The 22,531-nt window shown below is 44.9% G+C and overlaps 1 protein-coding gene across 1 annotated transcript in view; it reads left to right on the forward strand.

Moving 5' to 3' along the window:
- The window catches only part of sdccag8 (SHH signaling and ciliogenesis regulator sdccag8), a 43,001-nt gene that overhangs the window by 5,271 nt on the left and 15,199 nt on the right, over positions 1-22,531 (forward strand). The window contains 5 exon segments of the mRNA XM_056434846.1: positions 445-587; positions 16,551-16,622; positions 16,624-16,676; positions 20,057-20,165; positions 21,353-21,484. Coding sequence (XP_056290821.1) covers positions 445-587; positions 16,551-16,622; positions 16,624-16,676; positions 20,057-20,165; positions 21,353-21,484 — 509 coding nt within the window.

Below are 22,531 nucleotides of genomic sequence, written 5' to 3' on the forward strand. Positions count from 1 at the left end.
CTAGATTACTTAAGAAATTACTTCCGTTTTTTATTTCGTTGATTATTTAGTAAGCAGCCACCAATTCTGAGGACGGTGTACTGAGGTGTAAGAGTGAACATCAAGAGCCCCATTCAATACTTCCTAACTTTATTATTTATCCCAAATAATTTGTTGGAAATACTGACAAAGTATGCAGTACCAGAGAAGACCTGGTTACACCTTTAAAGGACACAGTGCTTGTTAAAAATACAATGCCTCATAGTTGAGATGAATTTCACCCATATTTCAAACTATTTTACTGATCATGAATCAAATTATTTTGACTTTTAGACAATCAAATCATTCTCTTTTCAAGACTGTAATTACTAAGCTTAAATGTTTTGCTTGTCTGTGGACATAAGGTGGGTTGTTTTGAAAGATTGTTTCTCCTCTTCCTTCTCCACTTCCATCTCTGCGGGACAGGAAGTGGAAAGGCTGAGCTCAGAGCTGGTTGGCTGTCGGCAGCATCTGGAGGTGGTCCAAAAGGACGGGAGCCAATGGCAGGCCGAAGCCCTGAGCCTAGCAGAACAGCTGGCAAATGCCCAGCGCCAACTGCACCTCACCAGGTAGTACCTAATCCTATTATATATATATATACACACACACACACACACACACACACACTGCCCTGCTCCTGCCCAGCACAGTCCAGTTCAGACCAGCACACCAACTGGACCGCACCAGGTAACAGCTAATCCTATTATACAAACCACACACACATAAACACACATGCGCCACTGTGCAATGGTCCCAGTACCAACTGGACCTCACCAGGTCACCTCTAATCCTGTTAAGCATGCCACAACATAATCACACACACACACACACACACACATATATATTTATACACATGAACGCACTGCCCACTCGGTGCCACCAGGCCAGAGCCCAGCAATAGCTCAAGCAGAGCCAACATGGTCTTCTTCTGTCCCTGGTACACACACACACTGACACAGAAAAGTGCAACTGATGGTCACTGGACAGCCTGGCCTTAGTGCCACCTGCCAGTGCCCTGCACCCGTTCTCACGACGGGCGCTACCGGCTCTCCTCCCTCTTACCTCCATCATCCTTTTCCCTCTATTGATGCATCTTTCTTTCCCAATTTGTTCCCTGTTTCAATTCTTCTCTTTCTTTTATCATCCCATGCTTCTTTACAGTCATCCATCTATCTGATCTCAGCTCCTCCGTCTTCATTGTCCTTAGTAATTCTCTGCCAAAATTACTCATGTTTCTTCTCTATCATCTTCTTTCTATCCCATTATTTTTTGATCCTCCTGCATTCCTCCCATTTATTTGTCTTTCCTCTGTCCCTCCTGTCATCCGCTGGCTGCTGTTTCTTTCCACACCATCAAGTGCCAGGGCCATGCCAGCCGCTCAGGGCACTCTCACCCCTGCTGCCCACAGCCGAGGTGTCTGAGATGGGCACAGATGTGGCGGTGGTGCCCTGTGGTGCTAGAGGCTGCGGGATGCAAGTTTGTGTGATCTAAGTGTGTGTGTGTGTGTGAGTGTGTGTATGTATTTGTGTTTATGTGTGCCTGTCAGTTTGGTGGCATGTGTGTGTGTGTGTCCAGCGCAGCTCCTGGCTTGATCTGTGTTTAAGTGTGTTTGTCTGTCAGCTGGCCAGCGCTGCATAGCGGGCTGTCATGTGTTTTAGGGATGAGGCAAGGAGCAAGTGTGTGTGTGTGTGTGTGTATTTTGCAGCCAGCTGTGGAGAATGACATGCATATTGATGTGGCAACATGATGACTTTGACCTGTACTAGAGGAGCCACTGGACTAAACCATTTTACTGCCATCATGTGTGCGGGTGTATGTGCATGAGAGAGTTTATAGTTTTATCTATTCACAGATGCATACTAGATGTTTGACAGCTGTTGACTTGGCTGAGCATGTAGCCATTCAAATTCAATTTTGGTCATTAGCCGTTTAAGCCACTTCTGATACAGATTTAGGACGGATATTCATTTTCCTCCAGTAGTGCATGAGTATTTTAATTTAAAGCCATGTTTAGAGCTTTTAAAAAGCTGTTTTGGGCACAGGTATAACAGTCATTATAACTATAAATCCCAACAGTGATGAATAAATAAAATAATAATAAACGTGTTGGATGAAGTTAAAAAGCCTGCACAGTACAGGAACATGTTATTTAGACCTGCGTGTCTGATTGAAGCTCACAAAAATCTACAGGCCTACATTTTTTAGCCGCAAATTTGACGTGAAGCTTGGTTTGTAATTAGTTACACAAACCCGTGAAACACATTTTGAGATGTGTGAAACTGTTTTTGTGAAGTACTTATACACCATCAGTGCTCGTCAACCAAAAATGGTATGCCATCATCAAGATACAAACACCGTAAATAATTTCTACGCCTACAGCACCAGCTGGACACATGTGGAAATACGAGACCTTCATGACACTATCAGTCCAAAACCAAAGGGGATTATCCCATTCGACAAACTGGCACATCATGAATGTTACTAGTATGCTCTATTATAGTATTTCTGTCATCCTGAACGTTCACACACCTGCCGTTGTGAAGAGGTATAAACTGGCAAAAATGGGTGCGTGCATTTTCTTCAACGGCATTCATAATTGTGTCAACAGTCACAAATCGATCGAAGGGGAGCTTCAAGCCCGGCTTACTGTCTCAGCTCTGCGCACATGGCCGATCGATGTGGGAAGCAAGAATGAGTGGCTGTGTCATAAAGTTCCAGAAATTGTTGGATGCCGATTTCCATTTCAGACAAAAGATGTGGGCGGGAGGGGAATGCAGACTATATTGGCGCATCTGACAAGCACTTTGGTTCTAGCATACTCACGCCTACAGATAAATCAAATGCACGGATATGACTTGTTTAGCTTTAGAGTTGCTCCAGGTCACCACCCCGTCACGTTTGATGCTCCGCTCACCATTACGCTGAGCGCTGTGAATACCAAGGCGGGAACTCTCGTTCTACTGAGGACACACTGAGGATTTTAGTTTATATTCTCATCGCTCACAGTTAAGCTGTCCAGCAGGCTTGTTTTTCCAAACTTGGTGTTTACCTAGAAGCCCTTAAAGTCGTTCCCTCCATCCATTGATCCAGCCATGTCTGTTGTTATTATAACTTCAGAGTTTTTAAAGATTGCATTGAAAAGTATCTTTGAGATATGTGCAAATGAAAAAAAAAAATTTATTCTCCAAAACTGGACATTGTTAAAGCAGCGTAGATATCAAACACAGATACACACATCCACTTGTCATGTGCACACCTGCTGAGGTCTGGTCACAGCCTTTGTCTGTGTCTGCATGGTGCGTTTATCCCTTTTATATTTTCTCTTTCTTCCCTCACTTGTCATGTCCTCTATCGCATTTTGCGCCTAAAATTAGACACAGTGCGAGTAAATTTTTCATCAACTCGCGCATGCGCGACCAGTAAATTAGCAGATTTCTTTTTTTGTTATTAAATATTTTTGTTGCTTACAAACTTGTTCTACACTTCAGCCCACTATAGTTAGCGGTAATGCCTGAATGACTGGTTTGCTAACCGACATTAACTCCAGAAGAAGAAGAAAGGAGACGAAAACCGAAGAAGAAGAAGGCTGGCCTGTGTGTGAGAGGGGGGGGGCTAATGTGTGAAAAGAGGCGCACCGCAACGGAGACGCAACGAGGGCGAGGGCCGCAGAGTGAGAGGTCCACGAGGGGATCCTCACCACCGAGCGGCGTCCCCGTCCCCCGAGTTGAATCTCTGGGTCAACTCAGCCGACTCTCACATGTCTGCCCCTACAGACTGATGCTCACGGTAAACACATTTCATCAGGAGCGCGCGAGGATTTTGATAAAGTTAGCGGAAGGATTTAAGTGACAACATCCGGTTTTGCAAAGTTAGCGGAAAGAACCACGTGAAACAACATCCGTTTATCAAAATAAGATGTCGACAAATCATACACTAACATATAAAAGTAAACAATGAACTGATGTATCTTTATAGATAGTTTCTGAGATTTAGCTTAAATTATGCTAACATTAAAACATTTTTACTGGACCAAGGAAGAGTTTATAAAAATTAGTCAGTCTTTTGTATGTTAAGAAAAGTCCTGTATATAGATTTCCCCAAGAGTTCCAGGAAATGAATAATGCAGATGTGTTCCATACATATCTGAAATCCCCTACAATAGCAATCAAACTATTTTAATGTATCAATTAGGACATTTTTCAAAGTAAAAGTCCTAAATGTTTAAAGAAATCGGTAATTTCTTTAATGTTTGAGTTGCTTTATATATGTATTTCCTCATAGTCCTAGGCAATAATGCTACACAATAAATAGAATGCTTCAATCAACACCGTGATCGGTGATTGGTATTATCGGATCGGCAGATACTGATTTCAGTGATCGGTATTATCGGTGATCGGCAGATACTGATTTCAGTGATCGGAAACACTGGAGTTGATAAGCGTGTCTTGTCTGATCAATACACAACAGTGAGGTGCGTGAATGGACCGAGCGGCCAGCTGCTGATCACGCACTCAATAGCTCGACTGCATGAATAGAAGGTGCGCGCATAGCGCGCAAAAAAATTTTTTGGGAGCACCCAAGACCCATTTTGACCCAGGAAAAAGTGCGCCCCTAAATTTTCTGCTTGCGCCCCTAACATTTTAAGTTAGGAGCGACTGTGCTCCTAGTTAAAAAAGTTAGTCTGGAGCCCTGCAAGCATACATTTATTTGTACAACTGAATGCCTGCAAATGCCCACACCGATGCGCACATCAGTCGAATCCACATGCCTCTACACACAGACTCACACACATGCAGATGCATTGCACGCATCCGGGGGTCCCACGGCGGCTGGTGCGCTGTGCTGCGCTCCAGGATTGGATCATCAGCCAGCTGTGAGTTGGACAGCCCAGGATCTGTCCTAATCCCCGCCACTCTGTTCACATCGCCTCACACACACACACACACACACACACACACTCACACACTCCAGTCCCAGCCCCAGCCCAGCAGAGGGCTTTACAAAGTTTGTTTTGTTTGTTTGCTCCTGTCTTTCTTCACTTTCTTTCTTCTTCTTTCCTTGTCTCCATCCGGCCTTATCTCTCCCTGTGTTGTGATCACAGATCCCAGAGGCCTCAGTGAAAACTGCCCAGCATAACTTCTGTTTCAATACATGCCAGATAGGCATGCATGTGGCTGGATGTGTGTGTGTTTGCAGAGTGAATCCATGGTCAGTTGAGACCTGTGTGCCTGCTTTGGGCTTTGGAAGGATTGAACGTCTGCAAGGTCCCAAATCTTCCACCGGTTTTATTATCCCCATAAAATCAAGCATCCATGTTCTTGAGGGTGCTCGTTGCTTAGAGCTCTGGATGGACGTGAAGCAGAAATTAGGCTACTTCAGTGAAAACGTTGACTTACATTCACTACCTCACCTAGATCTATTGACCATGGATTCCTGGACCTAGAAATCTCCAGACACGACTATTCAAATCATTTTAAAATGGGTCTGTAACTCATAAACACTTAGTTGAAGAAGTTCTCAGGCAGGTTGTCTAATGGGAGCGTTGACCCATATCTTGTGGTTTTAAAGTCCCACCATGACAAAACTCTTTATGTTTAGCTGTGGACCCTGTCAGCATAACGTCTACGTCTGGGTAAAAACCAAAAGATCCTTCATCTCGACAGAAGGTCACGGGTGTCTGCAGTGGCAGCAGATGTTGGACACCACAGATGGAGGAAGCTGTGAGCTAAAAATTGCCTTTTGGGCTTGGTTAGCCCAGAGGTCTAAAGCTTCTGTGGCCTTTGAGGCAAAACCTCAGGTGCGGATTGAATATGGGGAACAAAGACTGTTAGATGACTCAGGAACAAGATATTTCACTTGACCATTTTTCGGTGGAAGAACGCCTTGAGGTCTCGAAGCTACATGGGAGTCTGGAGACTCGGAAGCCGTTTTGCCCATCTCTCTGGCGGAGATCACTGAGGTCGTCCTAAAGGTCGTCAGTGGCATGCGTGGCATTTATGTTGGTAATAAAATAAATGAGAAGCTTGGAAACCTGTATTCCTTAATAAAGGAGGTGGATTGAAGCGGTATAAGTGTGTGATCAGGATGCCTCCCTGTGGAGGTATTCGGGGCACGTCCAACTGGGAAACTAGAGCAAATGTAGAACATGTTTGAAGGATTATTTGTCTCACCTGCCCTCGGACCATGCCCAAACTGTATCGGCACCCGTTCACCCAGTTAAGAGAGAAGAGTAAAAAGCTAAATGAAACAAATGCTTACAGAACATGTTATGAGACAAGGCTTAATGCACATTCATCAATCTTGATAAAGCAGTGGGTGAAACCAGCAGGTAGACGGACCTAGAAGGGGAGACGGAACGTGTTTTCGGTGTTTTTAAGGCCTCATTCTCCTTTCTGTGACCCTGAAATCAGAAGATGGATGCTGAAAGGCAGAGAATTAAAAAGCTCCAGACCCACTGCTGTGACTCTTGCACTCGAAGTTCCCCCAAACTCTATTAAATATGTCACGCTGCTGCTTTCTCTCTCTCTCTCAACTTAGTTCTTTCCTTTTTTTCTTTCTTTCTGTCCTCCCCTCAGTTGTAGATTGTGATAGCGAAGTCTGGAAAGGCGGGGAACATAAATGTGTGTGTCTGTGTGTGTGTGTGTGTGTGTGTGTGTAAGGGCGGAGAAGTGTAAATGAGGAAGGTGAGGCAGCAGATGCCGCGTCCCGCCAGAGGCTCGCTTTGAGCAGCGAGTGAAATCTGGGCGCGACAAAACTGCTGCAAACCAACTCGGCGGGAGGCCCTTGTCCAATCACGGCCCGGAATAAAAGGGCCGGGGCGCCACACGGGCTGCAGTCGCTCAGGAGAGGTGGGGGCTGTAATGAACCCTCAAGCTCTGCCAGCGAGAGCACACACACGCGAGAGCACAGCATCTTTCTTTCTACCTGGCATTAGCAACGCCTAACCACTGTCACACACACACACACACACACACACACACACGCACACACACACACACACCCTGCGATTAGATGAGTCTGTGTGCATGCCTTTGTGCAAATGCTAAGTGTTGATACCTTTGGGCTACACCTGTGTCTGTGAAGTTTGATGTGTGTGTCTCTGTGTGACAGCAGCGGGGCAGTGCCAGGTATGAGGCTTGCTGTGTGTGTGTGTGTGTGTGTGTGTGTGTGTGCGCTTGTCTGGTCGGCAGCCATGTTGTTGGGTAGCAGATGGCACCATGGTTGGCAGGGGAGGGGCTGCTTAGCACAACTAATCAGACAGTTACGGATAGGGCAGCTGGGAGGGCCGTTGGCCAGCCGTGTGTGAGTGTGTGTGTGTGTGTCTATGTGTGTGTGTACGTACCACAGAGTGCCATGATGTTGACAGTGGTGGGCCCGTTGGCCCGGTGACGAGACCTTGCCGCGTTCTTCTCTCCTCGCTGTCGGAGTGCCCTCTCTGCCATCCTGCCTTCTCACCCCTCTCTCTCTCTTCTGCACTCTCACCGTCTCTCTCGCTCAATCTGTTGAGACCCACTTAGTCTTTTATCTTTCTTCCAGTTTCTTTGACTCTGCATCTCCTTTTGTCTCTCTGGCACACTGTCTCCCTCTGCTACCCTCTGCTCTTTAGATATACGTTCATCTGTGTTCATTTACTTGATGTGACGGTAATTAAAACATAATTGTTACTTTTGTCAAGCTGGGCACTAACAAGTGGAAAATTACAATACAGTTGTGTGAAATCAGAACTATACCTTTTTTTGAAACGTGTCCTTTTGAGAGGAACATTTCTTCTCTGTCACTTCAAAGCATGCCACACGCGTGAACATTGATAGTGTGTATGCTTGTTAAAAACAAAACGACATTAAGCCGCAGACTGTTAGTGCTGCAGCCCTTAGTTTAATCACATGTTCCCTCACATTGTTTCCATCCCTCTGCATATGTATCTTGTCTTCCACTATCCCGTTCACCATATGTTGGCGCGTGGAGTGTTACAGCAAATGCATCGAGCACAAGACATCTCAAAGCTCTCGATCTTAGCTCGTTGTCAATGTGGTGACTCGCTGATTCTCATTCCTGACATCTGTGCGTTAAAAACACATTCATCAAATATTGCCAAATTTCTGACATTTTGTTAGCCCTGGCTAACATTACACTCTTCACTAGCACCTGGTTGCTGCTTCGCAAGTGCAACTCTCAACCGAGATGAAAAAGACGCGCGATGGCTCATGCATTTGCTACTTCCATCATCAGCTCTGGAGCTAACGATGTCTGCAGTAAGTTGCACAGTACTGATGGAAGGACAGTGGTTGTTCCTGTGTTTAGTAAATTAGTTCATAAATATGAATAATATAATAAACATCTGTACTCCCCGACACACGATTTAGCATTTTCGGCTGTCTTGGTGTCATTTCTGATAATGGCACTAGAAATATCTAAACGGTTCACTTATAGATGCTGTAAATTCAGCAGTGGAAAATTGCACACAATAATTACCAGAGTTCTGAACAGGAGGAGTAATCTGTCCATCCTGCGGGGCTGGAAATGGATTGAACAGACAGATCGCTGACTGGGAGACCTCGGGCAAGATGGAGGCAAATCTGTCGGCTTCAACTGTTGTCACCCCAGCCAAGTGTGCCCTGGGACACTGGCCTACATACAGACACTCCTGCTGGAGGACAGAGAACAAAAGGGAGAGCGCCAGCCCTCTGCCATCCATCCACCCTTCACCTCACTTATGCTCATCTTTTTTTTGTGTGTTTAAAAAAAAAATTGAGGACATATGTAAAGCTATTAATTCAAACTATGTATACGTTGAAATACTCTTCTTTTTTTTTCTCACCTGAGTATATGTTGCTCACCGGGTACGGCTAAAAATGTCCAAGCAGAACTTGCATCAATCTACTTCCTGTGTATTCTGCTTTCACCTTACCGTGATAGTTTGGTACCAATACTCAAACCGTGACAGCCTTTCTGGAACATTTTTAAGAGTATAGTGGTGTGAATGTTGAATGTTTATTCATTTGTGTGTGTGTGTGTATGTGTCAGTCAGTCATCTGGTCAACCGTGTGCCTTCACACACTCCTGCTGTGAGAACGGCACCATCAGTGACTTTACACGGTGCCCACTGCCCAGTAGGCACAGCTTTCATCCAACATGATAGAACCTCTCACTGCTCTTCCTCTCCCCATATTTCTCTTTTGCCTCGATCCTTCTCTTTCACCAGATTGATCTATGTGTTTTATGCTTTTCATCCTCTTCATTTTTATCTTTCATATAGCTGCTCTTTGTTCTTTATTTTCTTTTTCTCTTGCCTTCAATCCATCCTGTTCCTTCTGTCGCCCTTTGTGAGCACAGCACTGCCGAGCAGTACCTCGTAGGTCGTAGGGCAGTGCCCCCCCCCCCCCCCGTCTGCAGATTGGATCGGGAGATGATCACATAGACGGGGACAAGAGATAGTGGGGAGGAGGATGGGATGAGTTCAAGGTAGCAGCTGAGTGGAGATATTCTGAAAGATACAGAGGGAGGAATACTGGAAGAGAAGAGAGTTGAACAGGGTATGATGGGAGAAGACGGCTGGATGCTCCCTCAAACTCCTCTACCTATACTGGATGTGAGACATTGCTTTCAATTAATATATTAATGCTCCATTTGAAATCAATCAAAGCTGGTCCATAACTACTCTGAATGGAGGTTGTATGACATCTGAAAGAAACCTCACATCAAACTTAAATTTGTTTTATTTTATGGCTGGCATAGACAGTATGCATGTGTTCTCAATTAATGCATTGAAGAGTGGAAGTTTGATTTTGTTTTGTTTACATTGAAATGTTTATTATAAGAGGTCACAAAATAAAAGGCAATCCACGTAAGTTTTTGACATAAAAAAAGCTTTTGTTTCTGTTCTGGATAAAGGTAGATGGGAATGAAAGAGAAGAGGACATGTGGAAGTTGTGGGGAAAAGAGGCTTTAGGAGAGTACATAAGTTTTGAATGGAGAGAGAAGTGGGTAGATGGCATAGAGGAGGCAAAGGGGAGCAGAGGAGAAGAACAGTGAGGCTGGCGATGGTGTTTCTATAAAGGCGGACACCGGATGGGCACAAGACCCCCTACAGTTCCATCTCCAGCCCAAATCTCCCCCCCCCCACTGAGTTAAAAAAAGCCTCTCTCTGTTTCCCAACTCAATGGCCGCCTCTCCCTCTCTAGGCATCTGATCTAATGCTCCTAGAGCACAGATGTCAAACACAAGGCACGCGGGCCAAATCCGGCCCGCCATGTTTTTTATGTGGCCCCTGACGTCTTGAAAGACATGTGATCACCTTTTCTTAAATATATTAAAGAAAAATCTCCTGTGCTTTTATTTTGAAGGTTTCAAATTAAATGGATTTATGTTATAATATTAGAGAACATTTCTTATGTACAATATTTCTACACTCAAATAAACAATAATCAAATGCAAAGTTATATGCCAGAGTTATTTAACAATATGTTCGGGAGTAGTTTATACGTTTATATTTTTCAGTTACAACCGGCCCTTTAAGAGGCAGCCATAATGCTGATGTGGCCCACGGTGAAAATGAGTTTGACACCCTGCCCTAAAGCGAGGGGAGGAGAAGAAGTGAGGAAAAGAGGCGAGTTAGTAAAAAGATAATAGAGAAAATCACTGAAGATTTCTTGATTGTGTAATGATAGGGAGAGCGAGAGACGGCACATGTCACTTCCTGCCAGTTGCCCTGAAGCTCTCACCCGGGTGCAAGGGGTGAGGAGCGTTTGAACGACATCAGGTCTCAAGTGTGAAGTTAATTCCAACACAGGTGGATTGAGCTCACACCGGGGAGAACACTGTGCGTGGTACAAACTTTCATTTTGCACACCTTCTTCTCTCACTGCTCTACTTTTTCTTTTATTTCTCCTCTTAACCCTTGTGTTGCCTTCGGGTCATTTTGACCCGAATCAATATTACACCCTCCCCCCGCCTATGGGTCATTTTGACCCGATTCAATGTTTCACCCTCCTGTTACCTTTATATTTACGAACATATTTTACCCTTTGGGTTCAATTTGACGCCAGCAATTAAAACCTCCAGAAAATTATTAGAATTAATATTGTTTTCCAAGTTTAAGTGTGAGGCACTTTATGTTTGTTTGTTGACTACCGAAAGAACACCGACATTAAACATTGAATGGGGTCAAATTAATCCGAAGGCGGGGGGAGGGTGTAATATTGATTCGGGTCAAAATGACCCGAATGCAACACAAGGGTTAAACTTTCTTTTATCGGTCTCTGCAGCGGCTTCAAAAGATTTGTGCACATCAATTAGAAATGTGGATTTGGTAACTAATTATTTGAGTTATCGCATTAAACGTATACACTGTAACGTTCATATCACATGTACATATATATATATATATACACACACATATATATATATATATATATATGTGTGTATATATATTGTCAAATGTCAAAATAAAAAGTAACTGGTTCCCTGATTTGAAATATTTAATTCCAGACAAAATTGGCAGCTGAAATTGATTCGACCCTCAGCCCTGCCACATATGTTATCCACAACTATTTCTGTCGAGTCCTGGATTGGGTCAGTATGGGAGCATATTGTACGTATGCTGTGTGTTTATTTTTAAAATCACAGATGCCTGCGCTGCCGGTTCCGCCCTTCCTGTGTTAAGACCATCAGTCATCTGTGCCAATTAAGACTTTTAAACTTCTCTCGTCCTGTTTCGTGAGCAGATAGATGATGACAGAGGCCAATCGGCAGCTAATTACTTGAATTGTGTTTTTTCTCTGAGGGAATGTTTTGTGAGCGTCGTGCATTTGTAGCCGTCGGTACTCGCATATATTTATTCACAACAGTGATATATATCATATATGTTATTTTCCATACGTATACCGTGTGTCTGAAGGGGAAGGCACTTTTGTTGTTAATTTAACAGTTGCAGTTTTCATGCTGTATTGGCTCACCACTGACCTTGGTGGCAGAGGGGGGGCTTCAGCGCTCCTTGAAGAAGAAAAGAGGCTTCGGCCGCCCGCTGTAAACAAAGTTGACTTACAGACAGATGGATTGAATGACAGAGAGGCTAACTGAGCCAGGAACGGGCCTGGCAGAGGGAGGGAGGAGGGAGGGAGGGAGGGAGGGAGGGAGGGAGAGAGAGAGAGAGAGAGAGAGAGATAAAGGGGGTGGGGGGGTAGAGAAGAGAGAAGAGGTGGCCAACAGGAGAGGAGGTGTGAACAGGTGCAGGGCCGCTGAAGGAAGAACCAGCAGATGGAGAGAGACACAGCCAGTTTAGTTTCAGGAAAAAAGGGTGGGAGGCAAAGGGGAGGGAGGAGGGAGAGATGGAAACAGCAGAAAAAATGATCGGAGATGAGAACGCTGTGGACGGATAGATGGACGGATGGACGGATGGATGGGTGGGTGGATGGATAGGTGGATGGATGGGCTGGGCAGGGCAAAGGAGCAGCAAGACGGCATCAGGCTGCATCTGTGTGTCATGTGGTGGTTTCATAAAGTAGAGAGGTGAGAAGAGGAGTGTCAGAAAAAATAATGTGGGAGCAGAGTGATTGACTTGCATCACCCGAGGTTTTTAATAAAAATGTGCTAAAACACATTGAGGTGCGTGTGAGGGAAGATTGCGTGACACGGTGTGCGGTCTGCCACACGGAAACAATTCAGATGTTTATTGTACGCTGCACCAATGATACGCAGCGCAGCAAATGTTCAATATGTCACTTTATTTTCTCCGCGGTGCACTCGGCCTTTGTTGGCAGTGTCGGTGAGCTGGGCCTCCACAAGGCCTCCGTCACACACATAAACAATCCCACTCACACACTAGAAGAAATCATCTTTGTAATTCTGCGCATCAAACTGTTGATATTAATGCAGTCTGATTGATGCGGTCTGTCATGAATAGCTGTGGAGCCACTGGAATTTCTCCACAGAAAATGAATCATCACGAGCAGTTGAGGAAATAGTTAACGGTTGTAATTTTATGGAACAGCGTCGGTGCATTTAAGTCCATCAAAATCAAGTCGGATAATTTGAGCTGCAGGTGCCTCAGTTTAAATGATGGAATTGAATGGAAATGTAATTGTTTTTCCAAACTAGGTACATGTTCAAAGGTAATTGGAAGGATTATTGATTTATTATTATTGTTGATACTGTTTAATTTATATTTGCACATGCAGTTTAGACATGACACAAGTAAAACACAAATCTGTCATCTCTTAAAACCACATTTAAAATCTTTGATAATGTATCAGATCAGGAACGTAGTGAGTGTAGCTGTTTATGCGGACGTCCTCCGTGACATAAATAGTTTTACTTCATCTATTCTTCCTCTCAATTCCCCACCTCGTCCTCAACAATTCTTTGTTGTGAACGACGCGTGTGTGTAAACATATTTGTGCTATAGGCTGAGTTCACAATCTGTTCACCTATGTCGCGGAGTGTATGTTAATTGCACACCTTTTTATTTTGCAACACAGGAATGTCTCTCTGGGCATAATTATGAATATGCATTGTTTGAGGGGTTGTTCTCTTCACTCTTTTCCATTCGTCTTTACGTCTATTTTTTTTCTTTTACAATATCATGTTGATGTTTCCTAAGTGTTTTCAAATGACAATAAAAGATAGTCTACATCTAACTTTGTGTGTGTCTGGGTGACATTGTGTTCATTGGGGGGTGTAGTCTATTTCACTTTCGTCCAAACAGCGGTCGATGGTGTCTGGCGTTGGCGAATGTCTCCAATTCCTCCAAGTCCACCGTCTGACTCCAATTTGTGCTCGTTTTCTGATAAATCGCGGCATTTGGTGGTTCTGGCGTGGGATGCCGGCTGCACCATGGGGTGCTGCAAACTCTGTGCTTGGTCAGGCCCTGGCACCCCACATCTAATGGGCAACAGCTTGAATAGTGCCCACTTAGGCAGGCAGCGCAGACTGGGCCCCCTCGTCTTCCTCGCCGCTCCAGCCAGCTAGCCAGCCAGCCACCGGCCGCCTCTGCCACCTCCCACTTACCCAGCAGCCACTGTACCTGGCCGCAGCCCCAGAGCTGTTCCAGCCTACCTTCGGCCCCTGGCCCATGCCGCTCTCGCCATACTTATCAAGCTGTCCTCCAGTGCATCTGGCCAGGCATATACAAACAGGCCCAGCTATCCGCAAACTGAACATTCAGTCTATTGCCTCCTCGGCCCAAACAAGAGTTCCTGCCACAGGCAGCAACCCAGAGCCCATTCACCAATGAGCTGGAAGGCAGATTATTGTCCAGGGAGAATCACCCAGCTCCAGCCCCACATATCCAGCCTCTGCTCTGTGCTCCAGGGCTTGGCTCTCCGCTGACATCTCTTATTTGCGTTCTCTTTTTTTATGCTTTAATTCGACAGGGCTCATCAGCAGCCATTTTGTGATGGCAATTTCGCAAGTAAATACGTTGGATTTCATTGGGGATACAAAATGGCGCAGGGTAAAGAACCTGATAACTTAGCCCCGACTTCCCAGCTTTGATTTCATCCCCAAGGAGGCTTTCAGGCCCGCTGGTCACAAGGATACGAACCCTCGGGGTCTTACTTGTTGAAATGAACTGAATCCTTGACCCTCCGCAAAGTTGCATTTCTACATGACACTGATTGTGGTTGTTCCCCCGGAGGGAGGCCTTGAGTCTGCTCTGTTGTGTACAACTTTATAAAGTTGCACTTATGAAATGTTGGTTCAGTAGACCAGCAAAATCAAACAGATGCCAAATGTGTAGCGCTGTGTTTTTGCCTTTCTTTCTTGTTTTTCTTTGCCCTCCTCTTCCTCACTACCACCAGTCTATTGCTGACTGCTGGAACTTTCTGGCGGCCTGTCGGATGCTAATTGGTGGGTAAACAGGTCTGGTGTGACTCTCCCCCCCCCACACTCTCCACCCCAAACGCAGAGACACACACACACACACACACACACACACACACACACACACACACACACGCATACGCAAATACACACGGCCCCCTGGAACCTTTTGCAGGACCAAATGGCTGGCAACGCCTGCCCGCCATCTCCCGCTGAGCCCTGGTGTGCGCTTTGGTGGCTCAGGCTGCTGTTCAAGCCCAGCGGGGGTTCATTCACTCTCACACACACACGCACACAATCACACGAGTACAGACACACACAGTCTCCTTGTGTCCCCTGCACACCCGCCACCCGCTTTCACACCCCAGACAGCAGGACAGCAGGAGAACACACACACACACACACACGAAGGAACAGACAGACGCGGTCACTTTAGAGATGCAGGCCAAGCGCTGTAGGGGAGAAAAGTTTTCACTTAAACTGGAGAATTCTCTCTTCATTAGCGCCTTTGGACTACAGGAAGAGTTCTGTTTATTTGTTCATATTTTTCTGTCTTTGTAGTTTTTCTTTTCTTTCCTTTTGTCTTTCCCTGGTACATTTGGACTTAGCGCATTAGAAAGTTTGGTTCAAACAGTAGTACAATGCAGTGTTGTTCAAAAGCTACCTTAGTTTGCGTCTTGCCCATACAATTTTGATATTGAGACGAACGGATGTAGAGATTAGAGATCCTGTTTTCTACCTAATGCGTCATCATACAGTTATTCCCGGGTACAGTCCTCCATAGAGACGATGAGATCGATCAACTGATGTCACGTAGCCGTATCGTTCCATGTGTTTTCGGATCTTTCGGTGATTCCCGAAATTTAGAGGACGTCAAGCAGCTTGATCAAAGTGATATCTCAGAGCAGACCAATCTTTTCTTTTTACATTCTTGCAGAGGAGTCTGAAACGGCCCGTCGTATTCCGGCGAGTGTTGGTGTGTTCAGCTGCAGGACCACTCAGGGGTCCTCGAGCCGTCGGTTGCCTGACACTGTTCTCCTTCTACCCCCTGAGTCTCTTCTGCCCATCTCCTTTCTGTATTTTCTTCCATCCTCTTGTTTGTTCAGTGTTCACTCTCCTCTGGGTTTCTCTCTCACCTCTCTGTTTATCATTTAGTCTTTTTCTTTGTGGACATTATTGATCCACTGCACACACACACACACACACACACACACGCACACATCAAAAACCTTTTGTTTCCTTTTTCACCAGAAACGGTTCTAAAGTATGATGGAATTTATAAGAAATGCACAGATCAATTGGTTGTCGAATCCTAACTGATGTATTCTAAATAAATAATAATATTGCATGTTTTAGCGAGTATGCAGTTTGTTTTTAATTGAATGGGCACAATCTCTGATCCTAAAGTCACCTAAGAGCAAACCTACCAACCAAAACACAACTGCTTTGTGAGTCGTAGTGCTTAACTTGATTGACATGTCATCAATTTTAGTGAAGCAAGCCTATATTTTAGTGGAGGCTAAATGATGTACTGAAGAGGGAGTTTTAGCCTCCAGTATTGACCAGCAGACTAACAGTTAGTGCCTCTGTTTGGATGAACACTGGCTTTACGCACACTGTAGGTAGCCACGTTGTGATTCGATAATGCATTTCATGAACAACAACTATTTTGAAATGTCACACTTTAACCCCCTTCCTCCGGTCCTCTTCCCCAGACAGGACAGAGAGAGTTCAGAACGAGCTCACAAGGAGGAAATGGTGTCTGCGACCCTTTCAGCGCGGGATCGGGAGAGAGCTGGCTTTGCTGCTGCAGCAAACGGAGGCTCAACAGCAGCAGAGAGGCGAGTGCTTCCCCTGGGCTCGGCTTCAGCAGAGCTTCCACTCCCACTGTCTCCTTCCCACCTCTCTGTCTTGATCAAACATACTGTATCTGACCTGTTCCAAAGATGAGTAAACTGTCCTCGAGGATATCAGCTCTTCAAAAACCCTTCTTTCCATTTCCCTTCATGTTTTTTTTGTTGAGCCGAGGACATTAACCTGTTTTGTGCAACACCTGCAGCCGGAGATCAATTATAGATTCAACCTGTTTGTTGCATTTTCAACCACAGCAACCACAAGGCACTCATCTTGTATTTGCAAGTGAACTTTTCTCTCCAGTGATGGTATCCATTGGCCCTCCACTAGATAGACAGATGAGATGGAGCCAAATCAGATGGTCATTGGGGGGTCAGACTCCCCGAGGGGCTGCATTTAATGGTTCATATTAGAGAGCCACACACACTTGAGAACATCTTAACGTGTCCTCAAGTTGGCTATTTCACATGGTTTACTGTGGGCCACTGCGGTGCACGGGCATATTAGTCGTCTCACACAGAGGGGAGGGTGCTTTGGGGGGGGCAGACCAGAGCAGAACTAAAGAGGATGGAGCACACTGAGACACATATTCAGAACTGCAAGGAGCAAAACAGTCGAGTTAATCAGGTTTAGTTACAGAGTCACAGCCATGGAGCTGGGAGGGTCTCGGTCTCTTCCTCAAGGACACTTCAGCAGGGTGGATCATTGCCCGGACCGGGTGTTGAACCTGCGTCTTCCAGTTTCTTTTTACTGTGCCACCTTGCTCCTCACCAACGCAACATGGCCAGAGTGGGAGGAGACGGACAGGAACAAAACTCATTCGAGCTGAAGTGACCTCAAAAGAGCAGAACAGAAGCCATAAGAGGAGAAGAGAGAATAGCGGGGAAGAGCAGAGGGAACGTGACGGGAGCAGAGCAGAGAGACCCGGCTCACAGCTCCCTGTCTGTCTGCGCAGCAGAGCTGCTGCTGCTCGCACATCTGTTGCACCATCTGGATCCCCCCCCCCCCCCCCCCTCAAAGCCACCAACCACCCTCAACCACTCCCCCTCTCCCTGCCTCCCTTCTCCTTTCTGTTTGTTTACCTGTGGTTCCCTTCAACAACCAGGGAGCCTGCTGGTACGCAGAACAAAGATGGATGGTACAGAGGGAGGAAAGGATGGATGGTGGGAGGAGGCGGGGGGGTAAACAAAGGGTTTGTTTCTGGCGCATGTCAGCAGCACACATGTTGTCTAAAGAGAGCTGACATCAGAGCACAGCAGGAAACTGTGGATGGGGAGGGGATGGAGGGGTGGACGTCCTTTAGTAGCTCGCATCACTTCCTCTCCCCGTGCAACCCAACAGATGAGCTCGATAATTAGCTTTCTTGCCCTCCAAATCCCGCCTCTCTGTCCTTTCGTTTGTCCTTCCATCCATCCATCCGTCCCCCATCTCCCTTCTTCTCCGCTCCTTCCCACCTTTTTTTTTCTACTTATTTTTTTCATGTTTATTTTTTGAGTAAATGCGTACAGAGCAGCCTCTAGATGATATCAGATATTTGTTTCCCTCCCTCCCTGCCCGCCACGCTTCTTCTCTCCATCCCTCCCTCCCTCATTTTTCTCTGTTTGTTTCCAGTGCCAGTTCTGCTGTGTTTCTGTGTCCCAGGGTTCTTTTTGGCCTACGCATGGCCAGACGCATTCAAAGCCTGTTCAGCTAATTAGCATTCTTCATGCAACTTTTCCAGCACTGACCAAACTTTGTTGAGTGTACGTGTGTGCGCACGTCTGTGAGTTTGTGTAGTTTAGTTTCATGCTCTGCAGCATCCAATTCATGCCCTGCGTGCCTTTTCTGTGGCAGTGATCTAGGGACAGACGCTGTATCGAGTGGAATGAAAGGTTTGGTGGTAATTCACTTTAAAGATGCAATGGGACGCCAGTACAAAGCAAATAATACTATGTGGAACATCAGTGGGCATTGGCCTTTACACCTCTCCCAGTCATAATAAAAAGTGACAAAAGTCCAGTCAGCCTGCAGCTAAATATTATGTACCATAGCACAGACACCTTCCATCGTGGATCTTTTCTCACTTTAAATTTGTATTACTATATCTTTCCCAATATATAATGTATGCACACACACACAAAAAAAAAAAAAACTTCACAATGTGTGAGCTACTTTTCAAAACCCTTTAGTGTTTTTGGTTTCGGTTGACTGTAACAGAATGCCGGAGCAGGTGGATCATTGCCTCCATCCAAACGGCGGCCATTGTTATTTTAAAAGAGCAGACATATGTTGGAGAGCGGAACGTGGATCATTTCAAAGGAATGATGAAAGCCCAGTGTTGGATTGTTCAGAAAGGCCCCCATGAGCGGATGAGGACGTAGCAGGAAGGGTGGAAAGGAGAAAGAAAGCGCTTTAATCCACATTCTCCCTCCCTGTCTCCATCTCATTCTACCCTTCTCACACACTTTAAACTTCCATCCGATACTTTCTGTACTTGATTTTAATGTCATTGTCGTCAAAAACGTTTTTGGGAATATGTTCAAAGAGACAACTTTCTCAGCAGTATTTGTGAGAATAGATTTGATGGATAAGCTCCGTCAGTATTTTAGATGCTTTCCTCTGGTATGTGAGGTCGTTTGATTGGCCTGCTCTGGAAAAGTACTTTATGTATTAAAAGCCATGATGCCGCTCCTACATTATAACAATAATTAAATGAAAACTTGACCAACATGTGAGGTAATCCAAATAAAAATGGTATTTGATTTATACATCTATTAATTTATATTGTTTCAGACGCACATTCTGTGCTACATTCAAATTAATCAATATTTGAGCTCGCTGAGCAACTTTTATTCAATAAAAACACGAAAGATCCTAGCCACAGTTTTTAATATTGTGACAAAGAAACTATATTGTCCAATAACTGAACACTTTTAAAACATTATTTGTACATTTAAAACATGGCAAAGCAAAATATGTGCTCAAACAAAAGGATCCTAATTAGTTTAGTCTGTTTTTATTTTATTTTACTTGTTTTACATTCAGAGTGACAATTTAAATGACATTACATCACACAGCTTACTGCCGGCGTCATACAAACACAATTGTCACATTCACGTCTTTTTTTACGAGGTTGTGATTTTTGCTTGGCGCAGTAGTCTTCTTCAGGATGTTAAGTAGAAGAGCGATGGAGATGTACTTTACACCCGAGGTAGGAGATAACTGAACTTCATGGTGTGTGTGCTAAAAATGAGATGTCTCACTGAAGTGATGCGTTGCTCGCACCCTTGTTAGTTTCTGCGAAGTCACCGATACTCAAAGTGCACATGACATGACCCACGGTGGTCAACCTCCCAGTAACGGGCAACTTTCCCACAATCGATTGCAGTTGGAGAGTTGGACGGTCTTCTGAGTTCCCAGAATTCCCTGCTCAGGAGGCTGAAGGAGGAGTGCTGCGGGCTGGGAGTCAAATTAGAAGAACTAACAGAAAGTAGCGGGTCAGTGTTTTCTCTTTCATTATTTTAACCTTTTTGGTTGAACGTGAATCCCCTCAACTGTGCTTTCAGGTCAAATCGACTGAGTCATTTATTCACTCCGTAGTTTTCTTCCTCTGTCTGTTGGACGTCCATGTCACCATTTCATGGAGCCTCATCTATCCGGGCTGTTTGGACAAAGCATGTCAACATCCGACATACTGCTTTCCAGCCTGACCTGTTTTCTTGTTAACCTGATGCTACAGTAGTCACAGCAGGCCTGGACAGCTCTCCATCTGGGCCGCCTGTGTACGTGTGTGTGTGTGTGTCGGTTTCTATTTGTGTTTGTGTACTTGATTGTGTGTGTGTGTGTGTGTGTGTGTGTGAGAGTGACCCTGGGCCCAGTGTCCTGTCAGCTGTTGGAGCTGTGCTGCACATTAGTCACATGACAGCCCTCAATCTGGCCCTGCCAGACCGCTCTGGCCTCACCAGCCACAGGACGCATGCACACAATAACCACACTCATGTACTCTGTGTTCTTTTCTTATGGGTGGACATCAATACTAAGTACACGTATGTATGTACACAGTGATAGCTGCCACCTTGAAGGAGTTTTTTATGGAAGGAACTAGCATACATGCTGACACACTGGCATGAAGGCGCATAGCCTACATCTGCTGTATGTGTGTGTTATGTAGTTTAGCAGCAGTGTGGTGTTGGTGTGTTCTGTGCCTCGGGCCGTTTGAGCTCCTGGAGTCCAAGCCCAGTGTAGCGGTTAAAGTCCTGCTGGACTGCCCCAGTCAGGCTAAGCGAGGTCACACTGAGACGGTTGCAGCAAGACGAAAGGAGAAAACTCTGAACAAATTGTTTTCAGTTGTTTGTCCGACTGGTGTAACGTTGTGCAGCAGACGCCAGTTATCTATTTAACGCAAGGATTCATCTTTTTTACTCTCAGAATTATACACTCAGGTGCCAGTTTATTAGGCCCAGGTTTATTAGCTCTAACTAATGCAGTCTAATAATGCACAACAAATAGAAACAATTGCCAGTATAATGCAACACAACAGCAACAGAACATGATCATACAGCTGAGTCAAAACAGGTAACACGTTATTAAAGAGCTTTAGTCTGCAGATCTTTTGGACTTAAGATCTGTGAAGACTGAGGACTCAAGACCCACAAGTTTAATTTGTGTGTGTGTGTGTGTGTAGCGGAGCACTGGAGCAGCTGGCCCTGGAGAAGCAACACCTGGTGGAGACGGTGAAGGGTCTGAGAGCTCGTTGCTCCGACATGGAGGATCAGTGTGTCCAGCACGGCCGCATGCACCAGCGCATGAAAAACAGGTACGCAAAAACACAACGCGCACACAACTACACGTCCTGTAGATCCATCTCCCATTGCAATCAGGTGTCCCATGTTTTAGGGCTATTTTTAAATGTATTAGGTAATTATTGTGTTGATTTCAATCAAATAAGCATTAGATTTGTTAGTTCACCAGGCAAGATGTTTGTCAGTAATGTTTTAGAAATTGTTTTGTTTTGTTAGTTCTACAAGAATTTCACTGAAAAAGTGGCACATGTTTCTTATGGATATATTTTAATTATTAAAATAACAGCTCCCTTGTTGGCGATAAATGTTTCCAAGTGCTTTTTAGTTTTCATATTTGTTCTCCCCCATTTGCAGAATCTGGCAGTAAGCCTTTTCCAAAGGAAAAAATAAGTTTCCTTTGCAATTTCCTTCACAAGCTATCCATAACCAGACCAGCTTGTGCACATCTGAAGTTTAATTCTTAGGTGAATTGTTCTATTTTTTGTCGACAGTGTTGTTTTGTTGTCATCTTCAGTTTACTGTCCTGCTGTCTGTGCAGGGTCCACATTTTCCACTTAATCAGGTGGCACATCAAACGGTTCTCTGATCAAAACACTTTTGGGTTTTCCTTATGCAGTATAATGCACCGGGAACAATAAACTAATTATAGACTCCATGAAGCGCTTGAGAACAGTAGCGCCTCACTCAGGATAACGTGCACTATATGAAACACAGGCACTTTGAGGAGTTTAATGTCACAAATATGAAATGACTTATGAAGTCAGCAAGCAGCTAATTCGTGATACACTTTGACTGGTTTGGTGGCTTTGAATGACTCGAGATACTTTCTGATTGTTGTAAACTGCGAACTGAGCTGAGGCACGTCTCATTGTGTCTGTGTAGCTCACTTAACCAGAGCACGAGCGCGGCTGATTTTGGTTTTTTCTTTTTTTTGTGAAGTGGACAAACTTGATAATTTATCTGTCTGACAACACTCCCTAATTCACTCTTTCGCTGAAGTTGCGATGTGCTTTTTTCACTATTTCGGACTGTTGGAATCACATTTTTCACATTCTAGTGTC

Source organism: Pseudoliparis swirei, chromosome 17 (genome assembly GCF_029220125.1).
Source record: "Pseudoliparis swirei isolate HS2019 ecotype Mariana Trench chromosome 17, NWPU_hadal_v1, whole genome shotgun sequence".
In the NCBI taxonomy this organism is placed as follows: domain Eukaryota; kingdom Metazoa; phylum Chordata; class Actinopteri; order Perciformes; family Liparidae; genus Pseudoliparis; species Pseudoliparis swirei.